Source organism: Epinephelus lanceolatus, chromosome 21 (assembly GCF_041903045.1).
Source record: "Epinephelus lanceolatus isolate andai-2023 chromosome 21, ASM4190304v1, whole genome shotgun sequence".
In the NCBI taxonomy this organism is placed as follows: domain Eukaryota; kingdom Metazoa; phylum Chordata; class Actinopteri; order Perciformes; family Serranidae; genus Epinephelus; species Epinephelus lanceolatus.
Window position 1 is genome coordinate 39,172,065 of NC_135754.1, and position 27,733 is coordinate 39,199,797.

General features: G+C 42.5%; 1 protein-coding gene across 1 annotated transcript; it reads left to right on the forward strand.

Moving 5' to 3' along the window:
- Positions 1-3,123: 3,123 nt before the first annotated feature.
- Positions 3,124-27,223, forward strand: LOC117247242 (inhibitor of nuclear factor kappa-B kinase subunit alpha-like). Its single transcript, XM_033611638.2, has 22 exons — positions 3,124-3,250; positions 4,090-4,208; positions 5,472-5,566; positions 5,832-5,949; positions 9,905-9,974; positions 10,069-10,157; positions 10,236-10,325; positions 10,463-10,587; positions 13,020-13,127; positions 13,319-13,454; positions 13,895-14,089; positions 14,665-14,767; positions 15,009-15,132; positions 16,622-16,773; positions 16,859-16,920; positions 17,030-17,139; positions 19,522-19,571; positions 19,698-19,803; positions 19,951-20,098; positions 21,926-22,062; positions 22,716-22,815; positions 24,245-27,223. The coding sequence occupies exons 2-22, from the start codon at positions 4,104-4,106 to the stop codon at positions 24,308-24,310; spliced, it is 2,289 nt and encodes a 762-aa protein (XP_033467529.1). The 5' UTR covers positions 3,124-3,250; positions 4,090-4,103; the 3' UTR covers positions 24,311-27,223.
- The last annotated feature ends 510 nt before the right edge of the window (positions 27,224-27,733 follow it).

The following is a 27,733-nucleotide window of genomic DNA, read 5'->3' on the forward strand; positions in this document are numbered from 1 at the left end:
GAGCACCTGGAGGAAACCCACGCTGACACAGGGAGAACATGTCGGAGCACCTGGAGGAAACCCACGGTGACACGGGGAGAACATGTCGGAGCACCTGGAGGAAACCCACACTGACACAGGGAGAACATGTCGGAGCACCTGGAGGAAACCCACGCTGACACAGGGAGAACATGTCAGAGCACCTGGAGGAAACCCACGGTGACACGGGGAGAACATGTCGGAGCACCTGGAGGAAACCCACACTGACACAGGGAGAACATGTCAGAGCACCTGGAGGAAACCCACGCTGACACAGGGAGAACATGTGGGAGCACCTGGAGGAAACCCACGCTGACACAGGGAGAACATGTCAGAGCACCTGGAGGAAACCCACGCTGACACAGGGAGAACATGTCAGAGCACCTGGAGGAAACCCACGCTGACACAGGGAGAACATGCCAGAGCACCTGGAGGAAACCCACGCTGACACGGGGAGAACATGTCGGAGCACCTGGAGGAAACCCACACTGACACAGGGAGAACATGTCGGAGCACCTGGAGGAAACCCACGCTGACACGGGGAGAACATGTCGGAGCACCTGGAGGAAACCCACGGTGACACGGGGAGAACATGTCGGAGCACCTGGAGGAAACCCACACTGACACAGGGAGAACATGTCGGAGCACCTGGAGGAAACCCACGCTGACACAGGGAGAACATGTCAGAGCACCTGGAGGAAACCCACGCTGACACAGGGAGAACATGTCGGAGCACCTGGAGGAAACCCACGGTGACACGGGGAGAACATGTCGGAGCACCTGGAGGAAACCCACACTGACACAGGGAGAACATGTCAGAGCACCTGGAGGAAACCCACGCTGACACAGGGAGAACATGTCAGAGCACCTGGAGGAAACCCACACTGACACAGGGAGAACATGTCGGAGCACCTGGAGGAAACCCACACTGACACAGGGAGAACATGTCAGAGCACCTGGAGGAAACCCACGGTGACACGGGGAGAACATGTCGGAGCACCTGGAGGAAACCCACACTGACACAGGGAGAACATGTCGGAGCACCTGGAGGAAACCCACGGTGACACGGGGAGAACATGTCGGAGCACCTGGAGGAAACCCACGCTGACACAGGGAGAACATGTCAGAGCACCTGGAGGAAACCCACGCTGACACGGGGAGAACATGTCGGAGCACCTGGAGGAAACCCACGGTGACACGGGGAGAACATGTCGGAGCACCTGGAGGAAACCCACGCTGACACAGGGAGAACATGTCGGAGCACCTGGAGGAAACCCACGGTGACACGGGGAGAACATGTCGGAGCACCTGGAGGAAACCCACGCTGACACAGGGAGAACATGTCAGAGCACCTGGAGGAAACCCACGCTGACAACTCTGCACAGAGGGACTCCCCCACCCTCAGGGTCCAAACCAGGAACCCACATGCTAAGCAACAGTGCTAACCACAGCACCATTGTGCTAACCCGGACATATTTAGTTGAGGTTCCAAAATAAATGCTAGGGATGGGTTAAGAGGTCAAGGCCAGGTGTTAGATTTTGCATGGATGGTGTATTGTCCAGCTGGCAAAAAACACCAGCAAAATCTAGCTAGTCCATAAATACTTTATTGTTGATTAAGGTTCTGCACACATGAAGGTTGGGAGTCACTAATCTGGAGCATACAGAGCACACACAGTGGTTCTCTATTGCAAGATTGATCCTTTTCTTCATTAGCAAAGTCTTTTAGGACTGTCTCAATCACCCAACATGTATGTTTGGCTTAATGGGACAAAATAAAATCAGCTTAACTCCAAAAACAGACACGAGCTATAAACATTTTTTTTTTACTGATTTTAGTCAAAGGTTTGTGCAGCATAGTAGCTATGACAATTTTATGATCTTATGATTAAAACTAAACTAGCCTATGTCATTTTCCTCGCATCATGCATTGCAGGGTCAACTTACTGTTTGGTGATGTCACACCTATGAAGGCATGCAGTTCTGATTATGTAGAATATGATTATTTATGATTTGATTATGTAAAATTATTAAAGAATGAACTGCTTGGAAACCAGACCAGGCGTCTGATTGAGACAGGCCTTTATTTGTCCAAATGTGGAGCCACACCAGGCTGGTGAAAGGGACTCTGTGTTTATTTGATGTTTTGTGGTAAATAGAGAAGCTAAAAATAACAACACAACACCACTTTATCCAGTTAAAACAATACTCACAACTTGGATTAATTTTCATATGACTATAATTCTTTTGATGAAACATGAAGGAATATGAATAAGTTACAGAGTTATAGAGGAATGGACACACAGTCAGAGTATATGACTGTTTCAGAGATAACGTATGTAGTCACCACTTTCTTTTCATCGCTTGTTTACCAGGGCGATAAATCTCACTGAATCACTGAATCACAAGCACTTTGGTGCTTGTGATAGTTTCAGTAATGATTGAATTGTGGAGAACCGAGCTAACAATGTTGCATCTCCATACTGACAAAAGTTTAAACATTTATATTTATATGTGTCATTGAAACAACTAACTTAATGTTAGCTCAAGTGGGAAGCCAGCAATCTGATTCTGTACATCCAAAGAGCTACAATAGAAATGAACTGCCTGGCAACCAGACCAGGCCTCTAACGGAGACAGGCCTTTGTTTGTCCAAATGTGAAGCCACACCAGGCTGGTAAAGGGGACTGGGTGTTTAACTGGGGCGAGGCTTTAATTGATGTTTTAAGGTAAATAGAGAAGTTTAAAATAAATAATAATAACTGAAAGTTTTGAACAGCTGGCATGAGAAAAGAAGTTTATATAAACACAATAAAAGAGTTAGGAGGTCAGGTGAGATGCTCTGACTGACAGCAGCTAGTCTGGTCAACACATTAATGACACTCAGAGCTGTTGTTAGAATATAAATGTAACACAGTGAATGATGTTGTACGGCAGTGTGTCATCTATATAACGCGTGTAGTATACTTAAGCACAGTTTGGTGTCATTTATTGTTTAATTTGATGGTTGTTTCATCAGTTTTAGCAGTGGCTGAACGCAGCAGGTGTTTGCGCTGTTGAACGCGCCCAGGTTCATTTTCAAGAAACAGCCGGGGATTCTGGTGACGTCACGCAGGAAAGTACACATTCACACGGTGCCGCCGCTGCATCGACTCGAAAACAACCGAAAACAACCGGACGGTTCGCAGTTACACCGACACAACGGCTCATGACACGTTCATAGAAACACGAAGTAAGTGTCTAAAGTCTCTTTAGCAGCGGGAACATTTATTTAAACGTCTCTTAACCGGCGGCGAAGCCTTCATTTCCTAATGCTAGCAAGCTGGCGCCGACTGTTTCCTGGAAGGTAAAGGGCTGCCGTTGGTTGGCTAAAGTGTTGTCGCCAGTTAGCCAGTGTCGCCAGTTTAACCTGAGACATTGATATGTGAGTGTACCTGTCACATCTGCTTCACTTAGCTCAACAAGTCGCGTTTGTTACATCGCAACAAGACGTGTGAGACATTGAGCGTTGGTGTTGTGCAAGCAGTGATGTAATCTGACATTAGCTTGGCAGGTGTTCCAAGATGTAGCCAGGCCCCTGAGTTTTGTTCAGCTGGTTTGCTTGGTTGGAATTCAAACATCGCAATCATTTAGATTATTATTGTGTTCTTTACAGAGTAATGTGTAGATTATTGTCTCAGTTGTTCTGCACATTATTGTCTCGGTTAAACGTTCGTCTACTAAATATAAGACACAGTGACAAAGCTGTTTACATGAAGTGACCTCAGCAATTGTCTTGTTTTGTCCTACTAACATTATTACAGCCAAAAATATGATGACATTTATTATGATATATGATATATGATGGAGGAAACAGCAGATTCTCACATGTGAGAACCTGTAAATATATATATATATCGCATATTTGGCACATTGTGCTTGTTAATGAATCAAATTATCACAAACATCTGCCAGTTGATTTTCTGTGGATCAAGTAATGGATTAATTATATACTGGTTGCAGCTCTTTGGTGACCATAAATGCCTCGAGTATAAGTTAACCCTGTCATGTTATTTCTGCACTTTGCCCCAGCTTGTGTGACAACAATGGAGAAACCTCCCTTCAGGCAGAACCAGAACTGCGGAGACTGGGAGCTGAAAGAGAGGCTGGGCATGGGCGGCTTTGCCCATGTTTATCTGTACCAACATCATGTGAGTCTCGAGCTATGTCACCCAGCGTGACACTGCACTAGTGTTGTCACGGTACCAAAATTGGGACCCACGGTACGATACCAGTGAAAGTATCACGGTTCTGAGTAGTATCAGGATACCACAACGAAAATGAGGCAGATGTGCCTTTTGTCATTTATAAAAAGATAAATCACTTTTCTATAATACATCAATGATATTTCAATGGAATAAATTACTTATTGACTTATTCATACTTCAAAAACAGCATCAATAAGTGATTAACATAGGGGGGATCAAAATAAAATAAATAAATAAATAAATAAATAAAATAGAAATCAACCAAAAATCAACCAGCCACCCTCCTCCCCTGACAAGTAAAGAACAGTCCTTTCATAAGTAAAGAACAGTCCCTAAAGTGCGGTGAGGTTTGTGGACCGTTACCTGCCACAAAGAGAGAAATGTGAACGGCTCGTTTCTCCTCTGACACGCCACATACCTGTGTGCCGCCACGATTCGGCTGTTCAGCTACTTCTGGAAGAGGAAATTATTGGACCTGGAGCCGGGCTTCTCGGTCGCCGGTAAGCCGTTATCTTGCGGTGGCCATAGTGCTCCGCTGTATTTCCTGTCTGTGACCCCCGTTCAACCCACAACCGGCAAGAGTCTGCTGAATGATTTCTTTTGCTTGCACAAAACTATTTTTAGTCTCAAATGGAGTAAAATGCTCGCACCGTAGAGCTCTGTGGAAAACAAATCACTGTAGCATATATAAACAAATCTAATCTACAAGTAAAAAGAAATAAATAATAACTTTCACTGCTTAAAGATACTCAGTAGCTCAGCTAATACCTGACATGTCACTGGAAAACAAACCACTGCAGCAGCATATGGAGTGCCAGGTGGCCAGCGCGTGCCGTTATTGGACAGCGCATGGACGCTCACTCTCTTGTGATTGGACTTTGAACTTATCCCACAGTAGTGGTATCATGAGGTACTCCAACATTATGGTATCATATGTACCATGGTGTTTAAGTACCACGGTCTACCGTTGGTACCAGTATACCGTGCAACACTACACTGCACACGTGATCCTGAAACAACCAGTGTCCTAACTGTGTCTCCACGCACCTGCTTTGTACTGGTATCAATAAAAGTACTCGTAGTATTTGTTGTGACATGTTATGAGACATATGGGGGATAGTTCCTTCTAAAGTGCACATCAGCTTCTATTTTGGTTCTGCTCTTATGCTCTGATAATAATGAAGTTTGTGTTTGTCTGCTTTGTAGGAAACAAATGAAAAACTAGCTGTGAAACTGTGCCGTCTGGAGCTCACACCAAGAAACAAGGACAGATGGAGCCGAGAAATCCAGATCATGAAAAAGTTGGACTTATTTTTTTATATATCTTCCTCCTCTCGGGGACATTTATATAGCACTTTAATTTAAAGACATTATACAGTTGTGTCCTGCTGTCATAGTGACGATACTTATTCACAGTTATTGTAATTATCTAAAGGAAACTGCAGACATTCAGTTAGATACATGATAATGTCTTGCAGGCGTTGTAGAAGTGGATGACTGTGCAAAACCTGTGTGGACATCATTAAACAGTAATGTAGTATTGACGATGACTCCTCTCTCACTCAGGTTGAATCACATCAATGTCGTGACAGCCCGAGACGTCCCGGAGGAAATGAGGCACATAGCCTTAAATGATCTTCCACTGTTGGCCATGGAGTACTGTTCCAGGGGAGACCTGAGGAAGGTGAGGGGCTCCTGAAGGGAGGCTTACAGTACATCATTGAGACAGCTAGATTTGAAAATGCATTCTTAATTTGTTTTTGTGTTTGGTCTTACACTCCCACAAAGAGAGCAGCTGTTTTAAACCCAAAAATGTAGTGTGGACAGGAAGAAGCTTCACTGCGTCTTTTCTTATCTACAAATATGAGAAACATGTTATTCATTCCACTGCTGAGTGACCGAGTGTTGGTTCACCTGCAGAGCAGCCCCACCTCACTCAGCTTACACCTATATTACACCTATATATTTTCAGCTTCGACACCAACTGTTGTCTCTGAGCTGTCTCTATCTCTGAGCCTGTAAACGGTGTAGCTGCTTGGCGCTAGTGTTATTATAGCACAGGATATTCACACTTTGGTTTGGAAACAGTTGCACTTGTGCACAGCGTCAGATACATTCCTGGAGCTTATACCTATGTTGCTGAGAATAATGTTTCAGCATGTCATTTTACTAATCTCTATAAACAGACATCTGCATATGTGTGCACAACCTGTTGGCAGCAGGACAAGAATTTGGTATCAGAGGTGTGCTGGGGTCTCATTTATAAACACTGCGTGCGCACGCTTATGAACATTTTGGAGTCAGGAAATTGGCGACGCAGACGGTGAGGTGGAGCCTGATTGTAGAAACTGTTGAATATTTTTTGATGCACGCCATTTTTGGCTTTTGTTTGTTTGTACGTTTTTATCATGGATCCTACGCATTGTTTTGTAAATGAAACCCCTGGTTTCCATTTGTAGTCTGAGTCGTAATGACCAATCACGTCTGTGTGGAGAAGCAGAACAGTTTGGCCAAAACTGCAATCTCTGAACCCATTAGCTATCGTCTGATGACAAGTTAGATTAACATCATCTTATTTTAAATGTGTCTTCATTCATATGAGATTAGCCAAAATGACTGCCGCATGGAGGAGAAAGTCTTGATTGGAATATCTGCTGGCTACACCAGATCTCCCAAAATATTGCCCCATGCCAGCAGGACCTTTATCGTCGTCAGAGAGATAACAGATGGGTTCTGAGATTATCATTTTCCAGACATTACAAGCAGCATTACAACATCTTTCCTTGTGAAATGAAGCCACGACTCCTCCTTGTCACGTGTTTCCAGCAGCGTAGATACACAAGTTTGACATTATTGTTATTTCAGCTGTCAAATGAACATACAGGTAACGATAAAAGAAACAGAAAAGCTCGGGGGCATACAGTTCAGATTGATCCTAAAGTTTGTAATTGGTTCATAACTTGAACCGGTTCTTGATTCCCATCTCTGAGCCTACGTAAGTCTCAAGTGTTCTTGTGTTCATTATCTGTGAAAGCATCAGATCTCACAGTCGGAGAAAGTAAAAGTGAAAGTATTAGTGTCTGATTCAAAAGCAGTGAAGTCGACTTCACCAACATTCAGAACCAGAGCTGAGAGCATCAGAGCAGCCAACAGACATGAGTCAGGCTCCCTCCCTGTTTACGTCACCCTTCTTAACTTCAGTCACACTTAGTTTTGTGTTTATAGGAGGACATTTTGAGACAAGACTCTGTTTATCAAGTGTACAGCCTGCCTTGTGTGCGGTTACGCAGCTAAAAAAAGGCAGTCATTCAAATGATAAAGTGCAAATGGACTCGAGGTCTTTTTGACTAATGACTGAGGTCATGGACTTTCAGGGGGCAGCCCTGTTGTTCACTTGGTTAAAGCTGTAGTGTGGGACTCTTGGGTATAAATGAATGTCCTTGGCACGCTAGTTCACACAATGCTGATTACGACTGTTGCCGCCAGGGAGAGCTCTCTGTAGTTTACTGTATATCAGAGTTGTGGTGTGTGAGTGAAGTAATGCATTTTATCTCAACCAGCCAGAGTGCAAGAAGACAGGAAGATAGATAGACAGACCTTTATTGTCACTGCACAAGTACAACAACATTAGGTGGTTATCCTTGCCCGTTTCAAAGAGCCAAAAAGGATAGATGAATAAAATGCAGGGCGGCACGGTGGTGTGGTGGTTAGCACTCTCGCCTCACAGCAAGAGGGTTGCCAGTTCAATCCCGGGCGTGGGAGCCCTTCTGTGCGGAGTTTGTATGTTCTCCCCGTGTCAGCCCTGCGATAGTCTGGCGACCTGTCCAGAGTGAACCCTGCCTCTCGCCCGATGTCAGCTGGGATAGGCTCCACCCCCCCCGCGACCCTCAAGAGGATGAAGCGGTTAGAAGATGAATGAATGAATGAATGAATGAATGAATAAAATGCAACTATGACAAGGAAGTAAAAACATAAAAGACAAAACATTGTCACATTTGCCCACACGCTTTATTGCGCAGACTATCATACTGCACAAGAGTTCACAGTGTATGTCAAGTGTTCATTGCTCTGAGGTTAAAACTATGCTTCAGTCTGTTTGTCTGTAGACACTTTTACACTGCCAGATTTTTGGCGAATGTTGGGTCGTTTTGCCGGCAAGCTGCGAGCGTTTAGACACACAGAGCTGGATTGGTGAGTTGATCCGAGGTGCCCAATTTTTTGCCTCGTAGGGTAGACATATTGGTGGAACCCTTTTAGTTTAAACAGAACGAGGCAGCCTGTTGATGACTTGTGGGAGGAGCTGTTGATGACGCCGCATGTGCGAGCCACTGGCGGTGGATAAACAGGAAACAGCTGATAGCAGGAATTAGCGAGCAGCTAGTAGCAAGAGGGAAACACAAATCTGACAGACACTGTAAAGATGAGCAACTGGGGAGACAAGGAATTGCGCGCCCTCCTTGTCCTCGCAAACGAAGAGGCCATTAACCGTCAGATGACGGGGACGGTGAAGAACGGGCCGACTTACGAGAGAATCGCCGAAGGACTGACCAGCCGCGGCTTCCCTCCCACGTCACTGTTTACGTCACACGCTGAGCTACACGTTTTGTTACTTGCTCACGCCCCCCATTGCCCCGAAAAAGGCACATTCTGTATAAACAAAAGTAGGTAGGCGGCATTTTGCTGCACTCCCTGATTTTGTTTTTATACTGCCAATGCTGAAAAAACACTGATTGGGCTTTCCTGCAAATTTGCACAACTCCTGTTTAAAAAGGGCTAATGATTTAATGACCCTGAGACGCCTTCCAGAGGGCAACAGTTTAAACAGGTGATGTTCAGGGTGGGATGGGTCTTAAAGAAGAGGCAGTGAGTTCTTAGTTGTGAATGTGGTCAGGTAGGGGAACAGGCAGCCATTGATCTGTTGGGCTGTGGAAGTGACCCTCTTAAGAAGGGAGAGATCAGTGATGGCTGACAGGAGCTGTGACAGAAATTCCTAAGAAGCGTGCAGGAAGAATTAAGGTTAAAAATTACCTGCGGGCAAGATGGAGCAAGCTCACCTACATATGTCGTAATAGCACTCTGACTGTGTTTGTGTATTTACTGTACCTGCTGGAGGGGAAGACAAAAGTTCGGCACTCCAGCCTGGACAGGCAGCATTTATACATTTTAACGAGTTTTAATGCTCAATCAGTCGTCTGACAACAGGAACAGAAAATAAATGTAAATTAAAACAAGTAAACTGTGAGTTTTGGTTTTATTAAAACAAAGTAGAGGAGAGCAGGAGGAGGCAGAGCGGAGGATTAGCCAGCTGAGAGTCAGAGAGGGAACAGGGTTACTACACATCTGTCTTCTCTCTAGATGCTGGTTGTGATGCACAGTTTTGTAGTTTACTCACAGAAAAAGGATGAAGAAGAAGACATACCTGTTTTTATTATTTAGGGTGTTTCAGCATGGATTGATGTTGATTTCAGATTTACCTGGCTCAGTGTGGTCTTTGTCTTAAACACTCTTGCATCACTTACAACACTCCGTCATTCAAGATACTCACTGTCATATCATGTATGTGTGAGACTGGGTTTTCTTTCTCTGCAATTTAAAATCAATTCACTGCAGATATGAGAGAGTTTCCTCATGTGTTACAGATGCTGAGCAAACCTGAAAACTGCTGCGGTTTGAAAGAGAGCGAAGTGCTTTCGTTACTCAATGATGTTGGTACGTCCAGTGTCTCTCTGTGGACAGCTGTTCATTCAGACGTGTCTTTTTTTAGAGCCTCGTCATTCAGTTTAATCACTGTGTTCTGCTGCAGGATCTGGTATCCAGTATCTGCACGAAAACAAGATCATACACAGAGACCTTAAACCTGAAAACATAGTGCTGCAAGATATCAACGGGAAGGTAAACTAACTCTTGATGGGTTGATGTTCTGTTTGAGCTCATGTCTTAAAGAAACATTGACTTATTCTTCCTCTGCAGCTGGTTCACAAAATCATTGACCTGGGCTATGCTAAAGACCTGGACCAGGGCAGTCTGTGTACCTCCTTTGTTGGCACGCTTCAGTACCTGGTGAGCAAACACTTAATTCTCTATCCCCAGAAGCTTCTAGTGTTATGTATTCTGTGACTCATATTGAAATCCTGTTATCTTCTTCCTGCCAGACAACGTAGCTGTTGATCAAATGTATGATGCACTTTTCTCTGCAGGCCCCTGAACTGTTTGAAAATAAGCCATACACTGTTACTGTGGACTACTGGAGCTTTGGCACCATGGTGTTTGAATGCAGTTGTGGTTTCCGTCCGTTCCTGCACAACCTTCAACCCGTGCAGTGGTGAGTTGATCTGATAAGCAAATATTTATGACATTTATTAAACTAGGTAAAGAAAAATGTATCAGAGACTTGAGGCAGCTCACAAATCACAGAAAGGTTACCTTGATTCAGCTCGTCAGTCTACAGCAGAGGTTGAGTCAAAGGAAAGACCTGAGGCAAAGACACTAAGTGACATGAAAGGTACAGGTGCATGCTGGTGTTCTGGAAACAACCAGACGCTTGTTGTTGTAGTTTTGTCTCTGATTTGGCCGCTCAGCTTATCCGCTGCGAGGGTCATAAGGACAGAGGGATGTTGTATGCTGTAAAGCCCTGTGAGGCAAATTGTGATTTGTGATATTGGGCTTTATAAATAAAATTGATTGATTGATTGATCACCAACAGTCAACAGTCAACAGCAGCAGAGGGTGTGACACTCAGCACATGTTGGCAATTTAATTACTCTAAAACCCTCAGTGCCCGATTCCACAATGTGTCAAAAGTTGTACTCCTTCTCTGAGTCATAACTCAATCAAATATGAACACAAAGACATAATGCACATATTTATAGATTCAGTGTGTTTTAAGCCCAGTTCAGACCAAAGATTTGTGAGGAGACAAGTTGAAGCAATGCACCCTTCTGCAACGTTCTAAAAGCCTGCCGGTTCACACCAGTGCAACCAGATAAGCAGTAGTGATGAAACGGCAGGAAACATAAACAAGTTTCAGATTCATAATAAATACGCCACAATGATATAAATAACCAGCACCAATTAATCAGGACAGAGGTTTGATTCTGAGCTGAGGGTGAATTCTCGCTGTGTAATATTTGAATGTAAAGACAAAAACTGATGTCCAAAGAAATGATTGATGTGCATAAATTCAGTAACTTAAGACAGTCCTGAGTAACAAACTAATATCCAGCAGGATTTAGACTGTGACAGACGGTAAATCTCCGCTAATGAATGCGCTTCCATACAAGCTTTGACACGGACTGAATGAATGAGGAAATGAAACAGCGTGTAAGAGGGAGGAGACAGAGAAACACTCAGGGTTTATTGAAGAAAACCTGCCAGCGAGCAGGTTATGTTCACAGAGTCTGTTACCAGGGTTAACATACTCTGAGTTTTCACATAACCTGCTTTCTGGAATACCCCCCCTGGTCTACCTCCATTGTGTACCAGCTGTAAACCTGTTGTTGTGACCACCACAGAAGCCCCGCCTCTCAAATCACCCGATTGCACAATGGGAAAAAAAATGACGTGGGACATTTTTCTGCTCTGAGTCGAGGAGTTCAGAGCACTCCAGCAAAACACGCCATGCATCCAGAGAGCAGAAATGCGAGGCGTGACGCGACGCAAAAACTGCGAGCAAAAAGCTTCATTGTCATTAAAAACAATTAAAAAAAGACACCTCCAGCTGCTAAAACACTTCTTCCATAAATTCAAATACACTGTTTTCCCTGCCTATCAAAGATAATGGCGGGCCGCCTTGGTTAAAGCGTGTGTGCGTACATGGGGGCCTTCAGATGTAGCATCTTTTGCGCACACAAACCCATTACGCACAGCTCCACGGACCTGCTTCTCCCTCCGGGGTTGTGTCAGATCCCGGTTCCCCCTCAGGCTGTGTCTCGCCTAGTGTTTCCCAGGGAGCTCTGCCCCATTTGAAAGGCAAAGGAAGCCCGTATGTGGAAAGACATCGCCTCCGAGATGTAGAATGTGTATTATAGAAGAGAAACACACATTTCAGGACCGCTGACTTGTATCATCAGAACAAACATGTCCTGTGAGGGGGGACAATACCTGACAGTAAAGGGTTAATATAATCACAGAAGGCTGAAAATCACAGGACATGTCTGTTCTGATTATACAAGTCAGCAGTGTAAAGCTCAAGCATGTGAGGGCCTCCTTTCATATTTAACAGAGGAGCGTATCTAAAAGTACAGCTGTCAAGATGCCCCCCGCCACAGGCCTTTGCCTCCTTGGTCTCAGGGAAAACCCTGAAATAAGAGTGTTTAGATAGATAAGATATGAAGTAATAAACCCAAGCTATGCAACACAATTAAGAAAACTGAGGTAAGCCTGAAAATAAAGCAGGCCAGCAGGTTGAGCCAAATCACAGAAAGTATCATAAAAAAACTAGCTTACCTCCAAACAAAACAGAGGACAGCCACGCCTACACCTGGTGTGTTTGACAGGGATCATTGCTGCATGGAAAATGAAGCATTTTACTAAAAGCCCTCATTTATAACATCACAAATTTCTACAAGTGTTCCGTGTCAATGGTGGCTGGAGTAACTGACGCCAACACTTACATTTTGAAGTTTTTGAAATTTGAAACTTTTATTTTCCATCAAACTACTGCTCTGCTTTTGTGCTTCACATAGAAAATAAACAGGAATCATGTTAAGATGTAAAACTCTCCATCATCTCCATCTTGTGTCTTGTGATCCACAGGGCCAGCAAAGTGAGGAATAAAGGTCCAAAAGACATCATGGCTGTAGAGGAACTGAACGGAGAAGTCAGGTTCTCCACACACCTCCCCTACCCCAACAATCTCAGCAGGTCGGTGTCCTGTGACTGCTAAAAATATCCTGTTTCAAACACTGTTCATCCTGCAGTGAGAGCGAGAGTTCATTGTTGTCCATTAGTCACTCAAATGAAAGTGAAAACAGAGCAGAGCGACAGGCTGCATGTTCACAGTGTTTGGTGCCAGTTTCTCTCCTTGAACACACATTTTAATTGCTGTTATTTAGGACACTGTTGGAGCCGATGGAGGCTCTGCTGCAGCTGATGTTAAAGTGGGATCCTGTCCAGAGAGGAGGGAAAGTCAACGCTGATACTAAGAGGCCCATGTGCTTTGAAGTGCTGGAGCAGATACTGAGTATGAAGGTGAGTTAGTGCCAGAGTTTTATCTCAACATTCAGCCTTCATCAGTGCTTTGAGCCAGTCGTATCTGGGTCAACCAGCATTTACATATTTCTCTATTAACTGATAGCCTTCATTTCCAAAATGTTGATGACTGTGGTGTCATCAGCAGGGCGGGGTTTTGTTTGAATTCACTCAGTATCTAATCAGAGAATGAGTAAACAAGATTAGGAATCTGAACATTTAAATGCCAGCTTTCACTGCCTGCCAGTTTTTTAATATTTGGTGTTATGAACAAATAACGACACGTAACATGTTTGTGCACTCACAAAAAGAAGAATAAAAAAGACAACATCTCTGCTTCTGCTGCATTAGTTTGATCCCTTTTAAACATCAGTGACATTTCAGTAAACGATGACGAGCACTTTCTGTACTGAACAGTTTTCCTCCTCTTGTCTCTCCAGGTCGTCCACATCCTGAACATGACCACAGCTCAGGTCCACTCCTTCCAGCTGACACCGGAGGAAAGCCTCCACAGTCTGCAGAAGCGCATCGAGGCCGAGACCAAGATTGAAGTGGTGAACCAGGAGCTGCTGCAGGAGACGGGAGTGTCACTGGATCCCAGGAAGCCCGCTGCACAGTGTGTCCTAGATGGAGTGGTAAGGTGACACTCATGCAGCTTTTTACTGCGAGAAAAAACAACTGAAATCACGACTGACTGCTGTAATTCACTTCTAAACCCCTCAAGAGATTGTTTTATATTGAACACTTCAAGGTCCAGAGGTTTTATTGTCGTCCCATAACATGGTACATAGGACGTAAAGGAACCAAACTAGTTTCTTAGGTCTAAGCTAAAAAAAAAAAAAACAGGTAGCAGCGTTGATTGATTATCAAAGTCTGTGTGAGCAGCATTCAGTGAGGCATAGCCAGTCTACAGCCTGCAGGTCACGCTGCACATAGCAAGAACATTTCAGTCAGGTTATTTTTCACTTGGATGCCACATTCAAAGTCACTTCAATCACCTTTCTTCATCATTCTGATGCTCCGTTTGAACTTCAGCAGCTCCTCTTCACCATGTCTACATGACTAAATGTTAATGAGTTGCTGACACCTGATTGGCTGATTAGCTATTTGCATTAATGTTTGCAGTTGAACAGGTGTACCTAATAAAGTGGCCAGAGAGTGTATTTGCAGGCTGTGTCAGTGGTGATATTCTTTCTTCTCCCCTGTGCAGAGAGGGTGGGACAGCTACATTGTCTACCTGTTTGACAAGAGCATCACCAAGTACCTTGGTCCCCTCAGTGCCAGACAGCTGCCTGATAAAGTCAACACTATTGGTGAGTCTGTTTAAACATATGCCTGCTGGTGATGAGACTGTTCGATGCACCTTGATGCATCAGTTTGATATATTTAACACTCGTTCTTCCTGTCTCTCTCTATTAACTTGTCGGGTGTAAAGTTACTGTACGAACACCATCCTGTGTGATGCATGAAGCCACTGAGTGGCAGTGTTGTGTTTCCTTACTCTGTCTTAACACCACAGAGTTCATCTCTTATGGGTCTTGTTTAACTCTGCAGTGCAAGAAGCCAAGACACAGCTGCCCCTGGTGGTGCTAAAGAAGGTTTGGGGTGAAGCAGTGAGCTACATCTGTGGGCTGAAGGACGACTACAGCAGACTTTTCCAAGGACAGAGAGCTGCTATGTGAGTCACAGGAAAGATTTCTGTCATCTGTTACTGTATTACCACAAAACATGAGGTGCATTCAGCTGACGAAAGAATCAGGAAGTCAGCAGTTTGTGTTTCTCCCAACTTAAATCTCTGTTTTAATGTTGCTTGCTTTTTTTTTTTACATCAAATCATTGATGGTTTTGGAAAGTCATGGAGTATGTTGTGTTTAATTTTTACAGTAGCGTCCCGTCTTCCAAGCACTGTTGATAACAGCAAATTTATATTTGAAACCATCGACGTCTGCGTGGCTCTAACATGTGTCTGTGTGAAGCTTGTTTACCGTCACGTACCTTTCTTAATTTTCCCCCTGCGTCCCCTCTCTGCCTCGTCATGTATGTCACAAGCCGGACTTGTGTTTGAATCTGATTTGTTTGAAAAAAACACGGGACATGAAAAAACCATATCCTTGAAAAGTCATGGGAAAGTTTTGAAATTTTGTCCATGAAAACATGTGGGAACTCTCTGAAGCACTGAGCTCTCTGTTCCTCCTCACACTTGGGCCTTTTCAACTCTCACTTTTGGCCGTGCTGAGTAAAGAGGCGCTGAGCTTAGCCGGAGATGGCCCTTCTCCAGAGTAGGTCCAAAAACCCGGCCGCACGCACTCAAATGAGCAGCGGTGACATCTTGCCGACTGCAGCCAATCCCTGACAACCTCACTTCTTCCCCTTCAAACAAGCTGTGTGAGTGTTGCAGACTCTGCTCACCTGTGTCTGCAGCAGACCAGAGAGACAGGTGTCTTTAAAAGTCTGTGTGTTCAGCTCTCAGTACGTCTGTAGCTTCTAACTGAATCTCTTTTGGTTTGGAGTTTAGTTTCTCTCCTGCGTCCTGTTCTTACTTTACATATCTGCTTTATTTTACTGTTTGATGTTCACTCTCGGCCATATGACAAAACAGCGGGGGACTTTTATTGTGAAGAATCAACAGGAAATGAATTGTGTTAGAACTGAATTAGCAGAACTTTGTCAGCGGCTTCTCTTCAATAAAGATAAGTCTTATAATACAGCCACAGTGAGAAGTTGATGAAGAGCTGCAGACAACAGGCTCTTACAGCACCTCTGCAAACAGCTCACCTCCAGCAGGTAAACTTGTGTTACCTGCCCTGCTGTGGGGAACTTCAGCCCGCTGCTTTAAAATAGCATCACATAAGACAAGCCATCATTAGTTAAAGACACACTGTCAAGCCTGTAGCCATGCTGTAATGGAAATGCGAATCCCTGCTGTGCTGTACTGACGGCCCAAACCAAGCCATGACTGTCGCATTAACGGCGTCCTGGTCACTGCTGACTCGTTCTGTTAGCTTGGGGAGGGGGAGAACAGCTCACCAGCTGCTTCAGGTGCTTCACACCTGGTAGTTTTGCAGCCAGCCACACCATTTCATTTTGACCCATGCTTCTGCTCCAGTGGTTCCTTTTCGTCCTTCAAACCTTTCTAACCCTTAACTGTTTTCTTCCTCCTCGTCCAGGCTGAGTCTCCTGCGCTACAACACCAACCTGACCAGGTGTAAGAACAGTATGTTTGGCTTCTCTCAGCAGCTGAAGGCCAAGCTGGACTTCTTCAAAAGCAGCATCCAGTACGACCTGGAGAAATACAGCGATCAGATGCACATCGGCATATGTGAGTGTTTGACTGGGTCTGATACTTGACCCTCAAATGGAAAATATTTCAATAGCACTAAGTTTATTTTGATGTTTGTTTAAAGCCTCAGAAAAGATGCTGAAAGCCTGGCAGGAGAACGAGGAGAGAGCTGCTGCGTTTGCACAGGTGATGCACTTTTACAAAACAAAATATTGAAGTTAAAAGCATTTAAAAGGCCCGGTGTGTTTCTCAGTACCACCCCTTATGGTGGTGTGATTCATGGTTTATCCTGCAGGTGGCAGAGGTGAGCCATCTGGATGATGAGATCATGGCTCTGCACTCAGAGATAGTTGAACTTCAGAGGAGCCCGTATGCTCGACGCCAAGGAGACAAGATGGAGCAGCTGTGAGTGTTCATGTGCTCTGACGATAACCGTAGTGTTTCTCTCATGGTGCGCTGGGTTGAAAGACAGAAGTGATGATATGATGCTTTCTGAGCCCGAAGGTTCTTCTTGTGTTGGTGTGTGTACATGCTGTACATGATAATGTGCACAGATGGTTTGGTCTGCCCAGAGGATGATGATGATGTCAGTCAGGTCAAAACGTAGGACAAAGTTGAATCACACACTGTATATCATGAGACATATTTCCAGTCGGTCAGTCTTTCTGACATTTGTTTCAGCACCATCATATACTGCATAGAGAAGTGGTCAATAAATTTTATTTTCTCATTTATATAAACCTTTATTTAATACTCCTGTTGAGACTGAGATCTCATTTTCATGAGAGACGTGAGTGCATAAATAATGACATAAAACAACCAATTTAAAAAGAACACTAAAGCACTGTGTGTAATAGAATAAAATCATGTGTCAATTAAATCAAGTTAAAAACAGTCACAGCTCCTTCACTCACACACACACACACACACACACACACACAAGCTCGCTCTCATTTATTTCCTAGTCCCCACTCCCTTCCTCCGTCTTCACAAAGTCATTGCAGCTATCCCTCTTTCCCTCACACTGCCCCCTACACTTGGTAGTTCTGCCTCTGTATGCAAACATTTACACAGTCATTGTGTCACTTACCATCTGGAGGTGTGTTACATATTCATCCCACTGTCACCAGCCGTCTGAGTGTGGTTGGTTAAACAGGGGCACAACCTCTTGCTCTGTTGAATACGCTGTTCTCAGGCGTTATCATGATCATGTGACCCAGCTGCATTATTACTTTTCTTGTTTGTAAAGTTAACTATCGTTGTAAATAACTTGTGATGGTTAAAGGAGAACATTTGTGAAAATACAGAATATTATGTTCTGTATATGTTTTGAGTTAGGAAAGCTGCAAATGGTGTTTAAAATCAATCTTTCTGAAATCAGTGTTAGTTCAAGGAACCTGCTGTACTGTACTGACCAGGCCTCCGAACATGTGTTACAGCCAATAAGTGAGGTCAAATATGACAGACTGACAGAAAGTTGTTTCCACAATCTTCTTTCTACCAGACAAAGGAAAACAGGACTTGTTAAAACAAAAATTTGAAAGAATTTTACTCCAGTGAAGCACTTGGTGACCTTGCTTTGTGAGAGGTGCTTTACTAAATAAAAAAATAGTAACTTACTATAATGTACATTAACAACAACATCATCGGTTTTTTAATATTTAAAACGGGTACAATCTTGTCTTTAATCGTAGAGCTGTGTGCAGCCAGTGATTCGTTCAGTCCCTCGCCTTGCTGTCTTTTTCTCGCCCTCTGTTTATGAGACCAAAAATGACACAAAAATTAACAGCTGTGAGATTATTCACTGGGACACCACGTATTCATGGACTACCACAGTGAATGCAGCAACTTATTTCCACCTCAGCGATTACATTATATTGTATTATATATTGTAAATAATCTTGTTCAGTTTACAATATATATATATATATATATATATATATATATATATATATATATATATATATATATTATTTACATTTATGTTTGTTAATAATTCCTGTTTATTTAACTATATATTTGTTAATACTACTGTTTAAATTTCTTATATTTTCACGTATCTTTCCCATCTTGCAAGGAGCACCTGTAACATAAATAATTTCCCCTCAGGGATCAATAAAGTATTTCTGATTCTGATTCTGATTCTGGCATGAAAACGATTAAAAAAATTGTAAAAAGAAACTTAAGTGAAAAAACTTTTTTCCCGCCCCCATGTCCTCTATCCTCAGGGTGGCTGTGGCTCAGAGATAGAGCAACTGGCCTGGTGCACCAACCACACATCTGGCTTCAGAACACTTGTGTCACAGGTTTTTGACCCTACACATGTGTCAATAAGACTTTACACTTTGCAGGAAGCAACAGAGAAACTATAAACTCTAATAGACGTTTCCTAAACAGCTACATTCAGCTTTCATGGGAGTAAAAGTCTTTAATTGTGTTGATGCACGTCCTGCAGGCCTTCATGGGCAGTTTACACATGTCACTCTGCTGTCTTATAATGATTTCTTTAGTAAGTTCTCAGAATCTGCTGAAAGGAAAATGCTCCTGCTGCTTTAGAAGAAGTGGCTGGTGTCAGTTGGTGCGGTGGGGCGAGCAGGCAGGACAGGATGAATGTCTGGCAGCACTTTGAACACGCTGCCTCGTACAGTAATCTGCTGTTTGAAAGACCACAAATGAACTGCTGTTAGCTTGTATTTGCTTTAGAGTGTTACAGTTATATATATTGTTTGGGCCTCTGGCACAGCCTCAGAGTTCAGTCTTGTAAATATTTAAATCATTTTATTGCAGAGAAGAAAAAGCGATAGAGCTCTACAAGCAAATGAAGATGAAATGCAAAAGTAAGAAACATCTGATTCTGATTAATTTATCAGCTTATTTTCCGTAAATAATGAAAAAAATATGAGTATGTTTTTTTTTTTAAACTCAGTGTGGGTTTATTTGTTCATGTGCTGTTTGTCTGTCAGTACCTGAGCCAGATGTGAGCAGTGACAGCTCTGAGATGGTGAAGGCCATCATTCAGACTGTCCAGAACCAAGACAAGGTCCTCAAAGACCTGTACACACACCTCAGGTAAGAGTCCAACACTCTTTCTCTTTTTGTCTTATTAGTATCTGTTATTAATAATGTGTTCTCCAGTATGAAAGCACACACACATGGTAGACCAACAATACGAACACTGTGCGTTAACATCTGCCCCGTCTCCTCTCGTCCTGACAGTAAGATCCTGATCAGCAAACAGAAGATCATTGACTTGTTTCCACGTATTGAGAAAACCCTGGAGAGCATCAAGGACGCAGACAACACCGTGATGCAGATGCAGATCAAGAGACAAAGAGAGTTCTGGCATTTACTGAAGATTGCCTGTGTAAGTGACACTGCATCACACTCCATACTAGGAAAGAAACTACAGTAAAAAACCTGACAAGATAAAGAGTGCAGAGAGCGTCAGTCTGTGCGTGTCAACGGTCAGATATCACATTTTTCAGGGTCTGTTTGCTCTTTACTGAGGGTGCTAATACTCTGAGTAATCCAGTGTAATTGAATAAAACTATGTTGCACAGTCTGCAGGCTGTGATGAATGATTAGTTTCATTATGGGCTGTTCTGTGGATTATTCTCTTAATCAACTGATTAATCTTTGTCTACAAATTGCCATAAAACAATAAAACGTCTTTCCCAGTTTCTTTGTTCTTCTGACCAACAGTTGAAGGCCTTGTCTACATGTGTACAGATATTTTTAAAACAGATATTTTCCTTTACATTTTCTCCTCTCGTCCACACAGAAACTAAAACAGAGATTTTTGAGGACGCCCTCTAAAGCCTAGTTCAAACCAGTGATACGTGACGAGATGAAACCGTTTTAGGACATTGCAGAGTAAAGTTGCAGCTGTAGTCTGCTACTGCAGATTTTGTGAAAACCATACAAGTTATCAAAATGCCTATTAAGCTCAATAAAGTCTCGTGAACCGTTTAAAGTTTAAATCATTTTTCTGTGTCAAAGTATGGCGGTTTGGTTAAGCCCTAAGGAGTGACTACGGCTCTGTTCACATCAAATTCTCAACAATCTCTCATCACTTTTACTAAAATTATTGCAGTTTTTTGCAATTTTTGTAAAAACGGTTTGATGAGTGTCTGAGAGAAGTCACAGTGCACTACTCCTGATCCTTCTGCATGTTTTTATGTTTTTTCCCCAATGTGTTGGCAACACTGCGAGATGATTAGAGAACTAAGTTTTATGGAAGAAGAAGAAGAATTGAGCTGGATGAATAATGTCTAGTCTTGTGTTGCACAGCAGGCCCCCAAATGACTGCTTTACATTTAAACCTAGTATTGCTGCAACACTTCACGGACAAATAGAGACGTCTGCTGAGCCCAGTGTCGTTGGGTCCAACTCAGCTTCCGCAGTTTGAAGTTCGCCAGCAATGATGACTATGGATCAGGTCTGGTTGAACCAGCAGATGGTGGGACAACTTCAGGAGCTGAATTATTGTAGATGAGGATTGGAAGGAAAACTTGTGCATGTCCAGAGCATCACGTGTATCTTTGAGTGAGCTCCTTTGTCCTGATATCGAAGGAGAATCAGTGGTGATGAGATCTCCAGTAGGCGTTTTAAAAAGGTAACATTAGCCTGTAAACGTCCTTTGTGACGAGGGGAGACTGTTATAGACGGCTAACACTGGCGAGCGTTTGGAGTCGTCTCTGTGTTCTAGTGTGGACGGACATATTTTGTAAAACAAAGGTTGTGTGGACAGATTTTTCTTTCTAAAATGGAGGGGTGAAATGTCTGTTTTCAAAAATCTGTACACATGTAGCCAGGGCCCAAACCCCACAAGATTCAGTTTGTTATCACAGCAGACAAAGTAAAACAGGAATGTGCTGAGTGGAGCTAGAAGTTGTTGATAACTGCAGTTATTGCTTGAATCCAGTTATCAGAATAGTTGCTGGAGAATTTTCTGTCAGTCAGCTATTTATCTAAGCTCCACACTGTCCGTTTTGTGTCTGTCTCTGCAGTTTGTAAGTCAGCTGTGGTACTTTCTGTTCTGCTACCTCCTCCTCCTCAGACTTGGCTCCTCTAACTGACCACAAACACAGACAGCGGGAGGATCAGCTGCCTGCATTCCTTCTTGTAGGAGTAAGATGCCTTGTTTATTATTCCTGCATATCTCAGTATGATCTCCCTCTGTCTCCTCCAGGCTCAGAACTCGTCACGAAACTCGATAGCAGCCAGTCCCGAGTCGTCCAACCTGCTGCAGGTTTCTCAGTGGTCGCAATCAGCGCAGCCTGTCAGCTCCCCACATCCCCTGACCTCCCTGCCTGGGCCAAATGACAGGTGACTGATCCATTGGCTGATTCATTCAGAGCAATCAGGTGACTCATGGTCACTCTGACAACGCCTGTGTGGAAAGTTTTAACCCCATTTTGACCTCTTTCATGTTTAACTGTGTGAAATAACCACAGAATGATCTGATCTCAGTGTAAAAGGAGAAAACTAATAAAAACAAAAACAAAATAATTCAATGTACAAATATTAAGTCAAATATAGTGGAAGCACCTTTAGGCAGAACTAACAACCACTGAGTCTGTGGATACGTTTGTGTCAGGATGTCAGTCTGAGATGTGTGTTGATCAGTGTGAAAAGAAAACCTTAATCATTCAAAGTCTGTTTTTTGTTTTTTGTTCATAAAACACAAGAAGAGTTGAATATTGTATATTATTATTATTATTATTATTATTATCATTACCTTTTGAATTTTTTTTACAAAACAAACGAAACAGAACTTGTCACTTGTTTGATGTCGTCTGTATGTTGTATAATGTGTTCATGCTGTTATTCAGTGTTTTGTAGGTCAGTGCGTTTTCTCCTTTGGCGTTCCTTTGTAGCCGGTACAATAGAAAACACGCTGTACATGTGATGGAGACGCCGTGTGATGAACTCGTAGCTAACAGGCCCCTGTACTGTGTGTGTGTGTGTGTTTCCTTCAGTGACGCCGCACCACGTCTGCTGCAGGAGAACCAGAAGTACCTCAGTCAGCTGACCAGCCTGATGCAGGAGGCTGCTGATGAACAGGCCAAAAGCATCGTGGTGAGTTCACTTGTTTTTACTTGTCCTGGACGTTTCTAATGCAACGTTGTTCTCATTGCACTCACTTTGGATATGAGGGCAAAGAAAGACATCAAACAGTTTCTCAGAAATCTGTGTCAGCGTTATTCCAGTAAAATCATTTCTAAAGGTAAAATACATTTGCATCAAACACAGTAAAACACAGACAGGTCTTTTAGCTAAATGGACAGAAATGCATAACACAACTATCTCGTCCCAGCCTGATACCAGTGCTCTTTTTCACAGAGTTTTAATTTTATAACTCATCTTTGAGTCATGTGACACCATGACTGGATTAACTGACCGCAGAAACAGAGTTTTTGTAATGCTACGTTCAGTCACATCCCATCTTTGGTAATATCAGTGAGTTGGTGGTGTTTAACAGTCAAATCATTGCAAAGTATGATTTTGATCATTTGACAGTATGTTTTCGAAATGTCTGCACATTTTTAAATGACTAAAAATAACGACTAAAATCAGAGATGATCAAAATCAGCATTAATTATACAGTTAAGATCACGAGCTAGGAAGCAGAAAAGTTCAGTTTCAACTGTCAAAGGCTGGTGAAGTAATGTGCACCACATAGCTTCCTCAAAGATGAGAGTGCTTGTTGGGAAAAAAAATCTAAAAAATACTGCATATATCTGTAGTGTATAATATAGAAGCCAAAAACAGCCGTGCTTGCTTTTTTTTTTTAATGCTGTTATGTTGAGAGTTGTTTGTCTCGTTATCTTGAGATAAGAAAACTTGTTCCTGGTCATAACACGTTAATTTGTGTTGATTCTCGAGAAAACAAAAGGCAGATTTCTCGGGATACCAAGTTAATTTGTTAACTAACATTAACTTGTGTCTCAAGATGACAGGATAATTACGGAGACCTTGATAATGAGTCTCTGGTTCATTTGATCACCTGATTTCAGCCTCAGAGATCACTGTCATCTCCTTGATATGATATTTTCAGCTTAAATCAGTTAGAGTTGTCAAAATGGCGTCTGTGCAGGCTCCTGACCTCTGATAAACACAAGTAATGAGAGCAAACAACCTTTGTTTGCTCGTTATAATGAGTTAATTATGTTGTCATCTTGAAATGAAGCTTGTTTTCTTGATGATGAAAGTATTTCACTCCTGATCTCAAAATAGCAGCATAAAGAATAATAACTGGAGGCCATTTTCAGCTTCTGTACTAAAAAGAAATCTGCATCTTGTGTACAACAATTTGTTTTTTACTAAGAAGTAGCCTTCAGGAATATAAAACGTGTTTTCACACAGACGCTGCAGTTCATTCTAGGAGGTTACTTCAGTTTGATAGACGATAAATGTTTTTGGTTTACAGTCAAATATTTAAAGATATTTTTGTTTCATTCTGATTTATCATCAACTCTTAACATCGTGGTGGTTTTCCTCTTTCAAGGACCAAGACTGGAGCTGGACGAAATACGAAACTTTAACCACAAAATTAAAAAAGAGAAATGCGTAAGGGTTTTGTTGCGTCTTTCCATCCCTGCCTGTGCTCCAAGTAACACTAAAGACTGTGAGCTGCTAACACGAGCAGAGTGGCGTCAGAGAAACTTTGTACAGTTGTACATGGACTCGGGATATTCTCTTTAAAAAATGTCCTCGAAGACGGAGTTCACACATGCTCAGTGATGTCTGTCAACTCCCGTCGTCTCACATGGTGGAAAGTTTGATGAATATTCTTGTTTTTATATGAGAAAACGATAAAGCTGTGTAACTCTACTTTTCTTTTTCCTTTTGCAGCACAATAAACATCATAATTCATTTTTACTGTCAATAGCAGAATTGAGCAAACTGTAGCACCATATCTGAGGTGGATTTATCATATGAAAGGGCGTTGGACACAAACATGGGAACAAGTTCAGCCGTGTGACATACAAGGGAAACACAGGAAGTGGGTGGGGAGGGGGGGTCAAAGAGGAAATTACAATCAAGCAAACAGCACTTTGATACTCCCATGTGTCCCCTCTGTAAAGAGATGGGATGTGTCCAGGCTGCCAGACACTGTCGCAGGATTCACAGATTTACAAACACAGTTTAACTTTTAACGTCACTCATAATCAGTTTGATATATTTTACTATTCACAGACGGGGGTAACAGAGTCTCTGTACATGTTTTTGTTTTTTAAATAAAGTGTTATGTAACATAGGCAGGAGTGTTTTGTCATGATAATGAGACAGACGTGGCTGGCCATCATGTTTATACCTTGTCTATAATGTACATCCGTCTTTTTAATTGTCTGCAAGATACAAAGGGTTTTATTGTCTCATTTATGTGCACATATTGTTTCACTGGATGGTTCATGCTGCGTTCATGTCACACAGAGCTGGAACGATTTCATCCAAGTTTAATGCAGATTTGAAACACATTGCAGAAAATCAGCTCAAGAAAATGCAAATTATTAAGAGTTGAACAGCTGGTGGAGCTAATTCTCCAGGTGGGTGCTATCAAACAACCACAGAAGAAGAGCATGTACCTTCCTGTGTTAATGTGAGGAAGGTCACAGCCTCCTCATCGCTCCACACGTATCTGATGCTTTCAGCTCTTCAGTTTAAGACACACGCCTCATGTATGTCATGATTCATTTGTTGAGTCTCCCTCCATTACTCTTTGTCACATTTTGCTTTATTGAAACACCAATTTTCCCCTCAGCAAAGCAAAAAAAAAAAAAAAGGATTTTCAATGTTTCGACTCAGGTTTGTTTGTGCAAATTTAAAAAAGCAAATAAAAAGAGTTTGACAGAAACAAACTTAATCAGTCACTTTGTGATCAAAAGAAAATGAAAATCAAACATGAACAGGATTTGCTGCTTTCTCTCACGTGACAGTAAACTGTGATGCCACATTCACACAGGATGGGGAAGCACAGCAAAGCCTATCTTTCCTGCAAGCTGCAAGTGACTGACGAGAAAACACACTGATTATCTGTTATTAACTGTGGAAAGGAAATATTATATATGATGAGATTGAAATTATAGAGCATGCATCCCATGCTTACTAATTCCATATATTTGTCAGTTCTTCATACACTCACACACAAACGCACTGCAGAGAAATGTGCTTCTGCTGACAGGCGGCTGCACGACCACTTAACATATCGGCCTGCGTCCGCCTCATGTGTGAACCAGGCGACAACCTCCAACCATGAAGCCAGAAGTGCCAAAAACTGCAGTTCCTCTAAAGGCCACTAGAGGCTCAGTCCCCACGTTACAGCAGAGATAAACATGTTTACAACCCGGTACAGAAACAGTTTTGTCTGCTTATGTTGCCCTCGGCCTCACCGTCAGATCCACGCCTCGCTCCTCCTCAGCACCGGCCTGTCGCCCAGTTTTGGTCACTTCTGGGTCCTTAACAAACAAGATGGTGACGGCCACAATGACGAACTAGAGGCTTCAGATCAGCAGTCCACAAACTAATGTGTGACATCACGGAGGCTATGTCCATTATTTTTACAGTCTGTGGTGTGAACATGGCGTAAGAACACCGCTCTGACAAAACAAGCAGTTTTTATACGTCTTCTTGGCTCTGAGAAATTGTAATGAGCACATTTGACTGAAAAAATAATAAATCCATTAATCAAGGAAATAATTAGCACATTATTTAATTAGTCATTCAGCTGTCTTCAGTGATCTGATGTAGTAGTAAGTGGGATTGTAACTCACCAATAGAACAAAATAAATAAATGCCCAAGGTGATATATTCAGATAACATTTATCCAACCATCAGACCAAAACACAAAGATATTCAGCTTACATTTATATAAAACAAAGAAAAGCAGCAAATCATCATGTTTGAGCTGGAAACTGAAAATAATAAATATTTTTTGCTTAAAAACCCTGAAACAATCAATCAGTTAACAAAACTGTCGCTGAGGAATCAACTAATCGATTAATCAACCGATCCTTTCAGCTCTCGTCACAAACACGGGACTCTTTCTGAGTTCTGTCGTCTATCTATGACATGAACGTGGCTTTATTCATGGAGGTGTGACACCATCTGGTTTCTGTAGAACATCGTAGCACAGTCGGCGTCTTGGACCATCGATCCATAGTGAAATCAATGTGGACGATTGGAAACAGGATTTGAAATAGTTGAATGTATTGCAGTGAGCAGGGAGCTTTGGCCAGAGAGGAGTGAACCTTCTGAGTTGTATTTATGAAGTTGAAGTGCAATGGAAAAAGATTTTCTTTTTTTTTTTTTTTTTTTTTTTTTTTTGTATTTAAGTAACTTGATTTGTGTCTTCGTTTCTTTCCATGTAAGTATTTTGTTTCCATCTGATGTTTTAAATTTGTCTCTGAATGTTTAATTTCAAGAAATGTCATTGTATAAAGATCAAATGTTTGCCTGGTAATAAAATAAAATGACTTTGGCATGACTCTGCTGTCACTTCACTGTTTGTCACCTGAGCCCAGCTGGTCATAAATGAGTTCATACCTTCATCACGCTTCATCCATTATGGAGTCACATTTTTATTTAGTCCTGTTCTAGGTTTATGGATCGATTCAGCGAAAAGGTTCTCTTTGTGTTTAGTGCTAATTAAAAAATGTTAGAATGCTAACATGCTAGACTAAGATGGTGAAGAAGCTGAACGTTACACCTGCCAAATGTTAGCATGCTAATATTAGCCTTTACTGCAAAGCAGTGCTGCGGCAAAGTAAGTCAGCAAGTCTGTTCTCCAGTATAAGAGTCTCGTATTCTTATAGTGTCCTTTAGTAATCAAACTCCTCGATACTTCTAAACCCTTATCAATAACTGTTCCTGGTTCTTGTAACTTCCCACGACATCCACGTTTAACTTCACACGTAGTATTCAGGCGACGTCCAGTGTTGGACACTACGATGTTGAGGCCTCGACTGAACTCACAAGAATCACCTGCAAATTTGTC

What these genes read in the sequence shown, in the direction of transcription:
- LOC117247242 (XM_033611638.2), top strand. Translation starts at nt 4,104, where the DNA reads ATGGAGAAACCTCCCTTCAGGCAGAACCAGAACTGCGGAGACTGGGAG. An exon ending in GAAATCCAGATCATGAAAAA is followed by an intron (nt 5,567 to 5,831) that starts GTTGGACTTATT and finishes TCTCTCACTCAG; the next exon opens with GTTGAATCACATCAATGTCG. An exon ending in CCAGGGGAGACCTGAGGAAG is followed by an intron (nt 5,950 to 9,904) that starts GTGAGGGGCTCC and finishes CATGTGTTACAG; the next exon opens with ATGCTGAGCAAACCTGAAAA.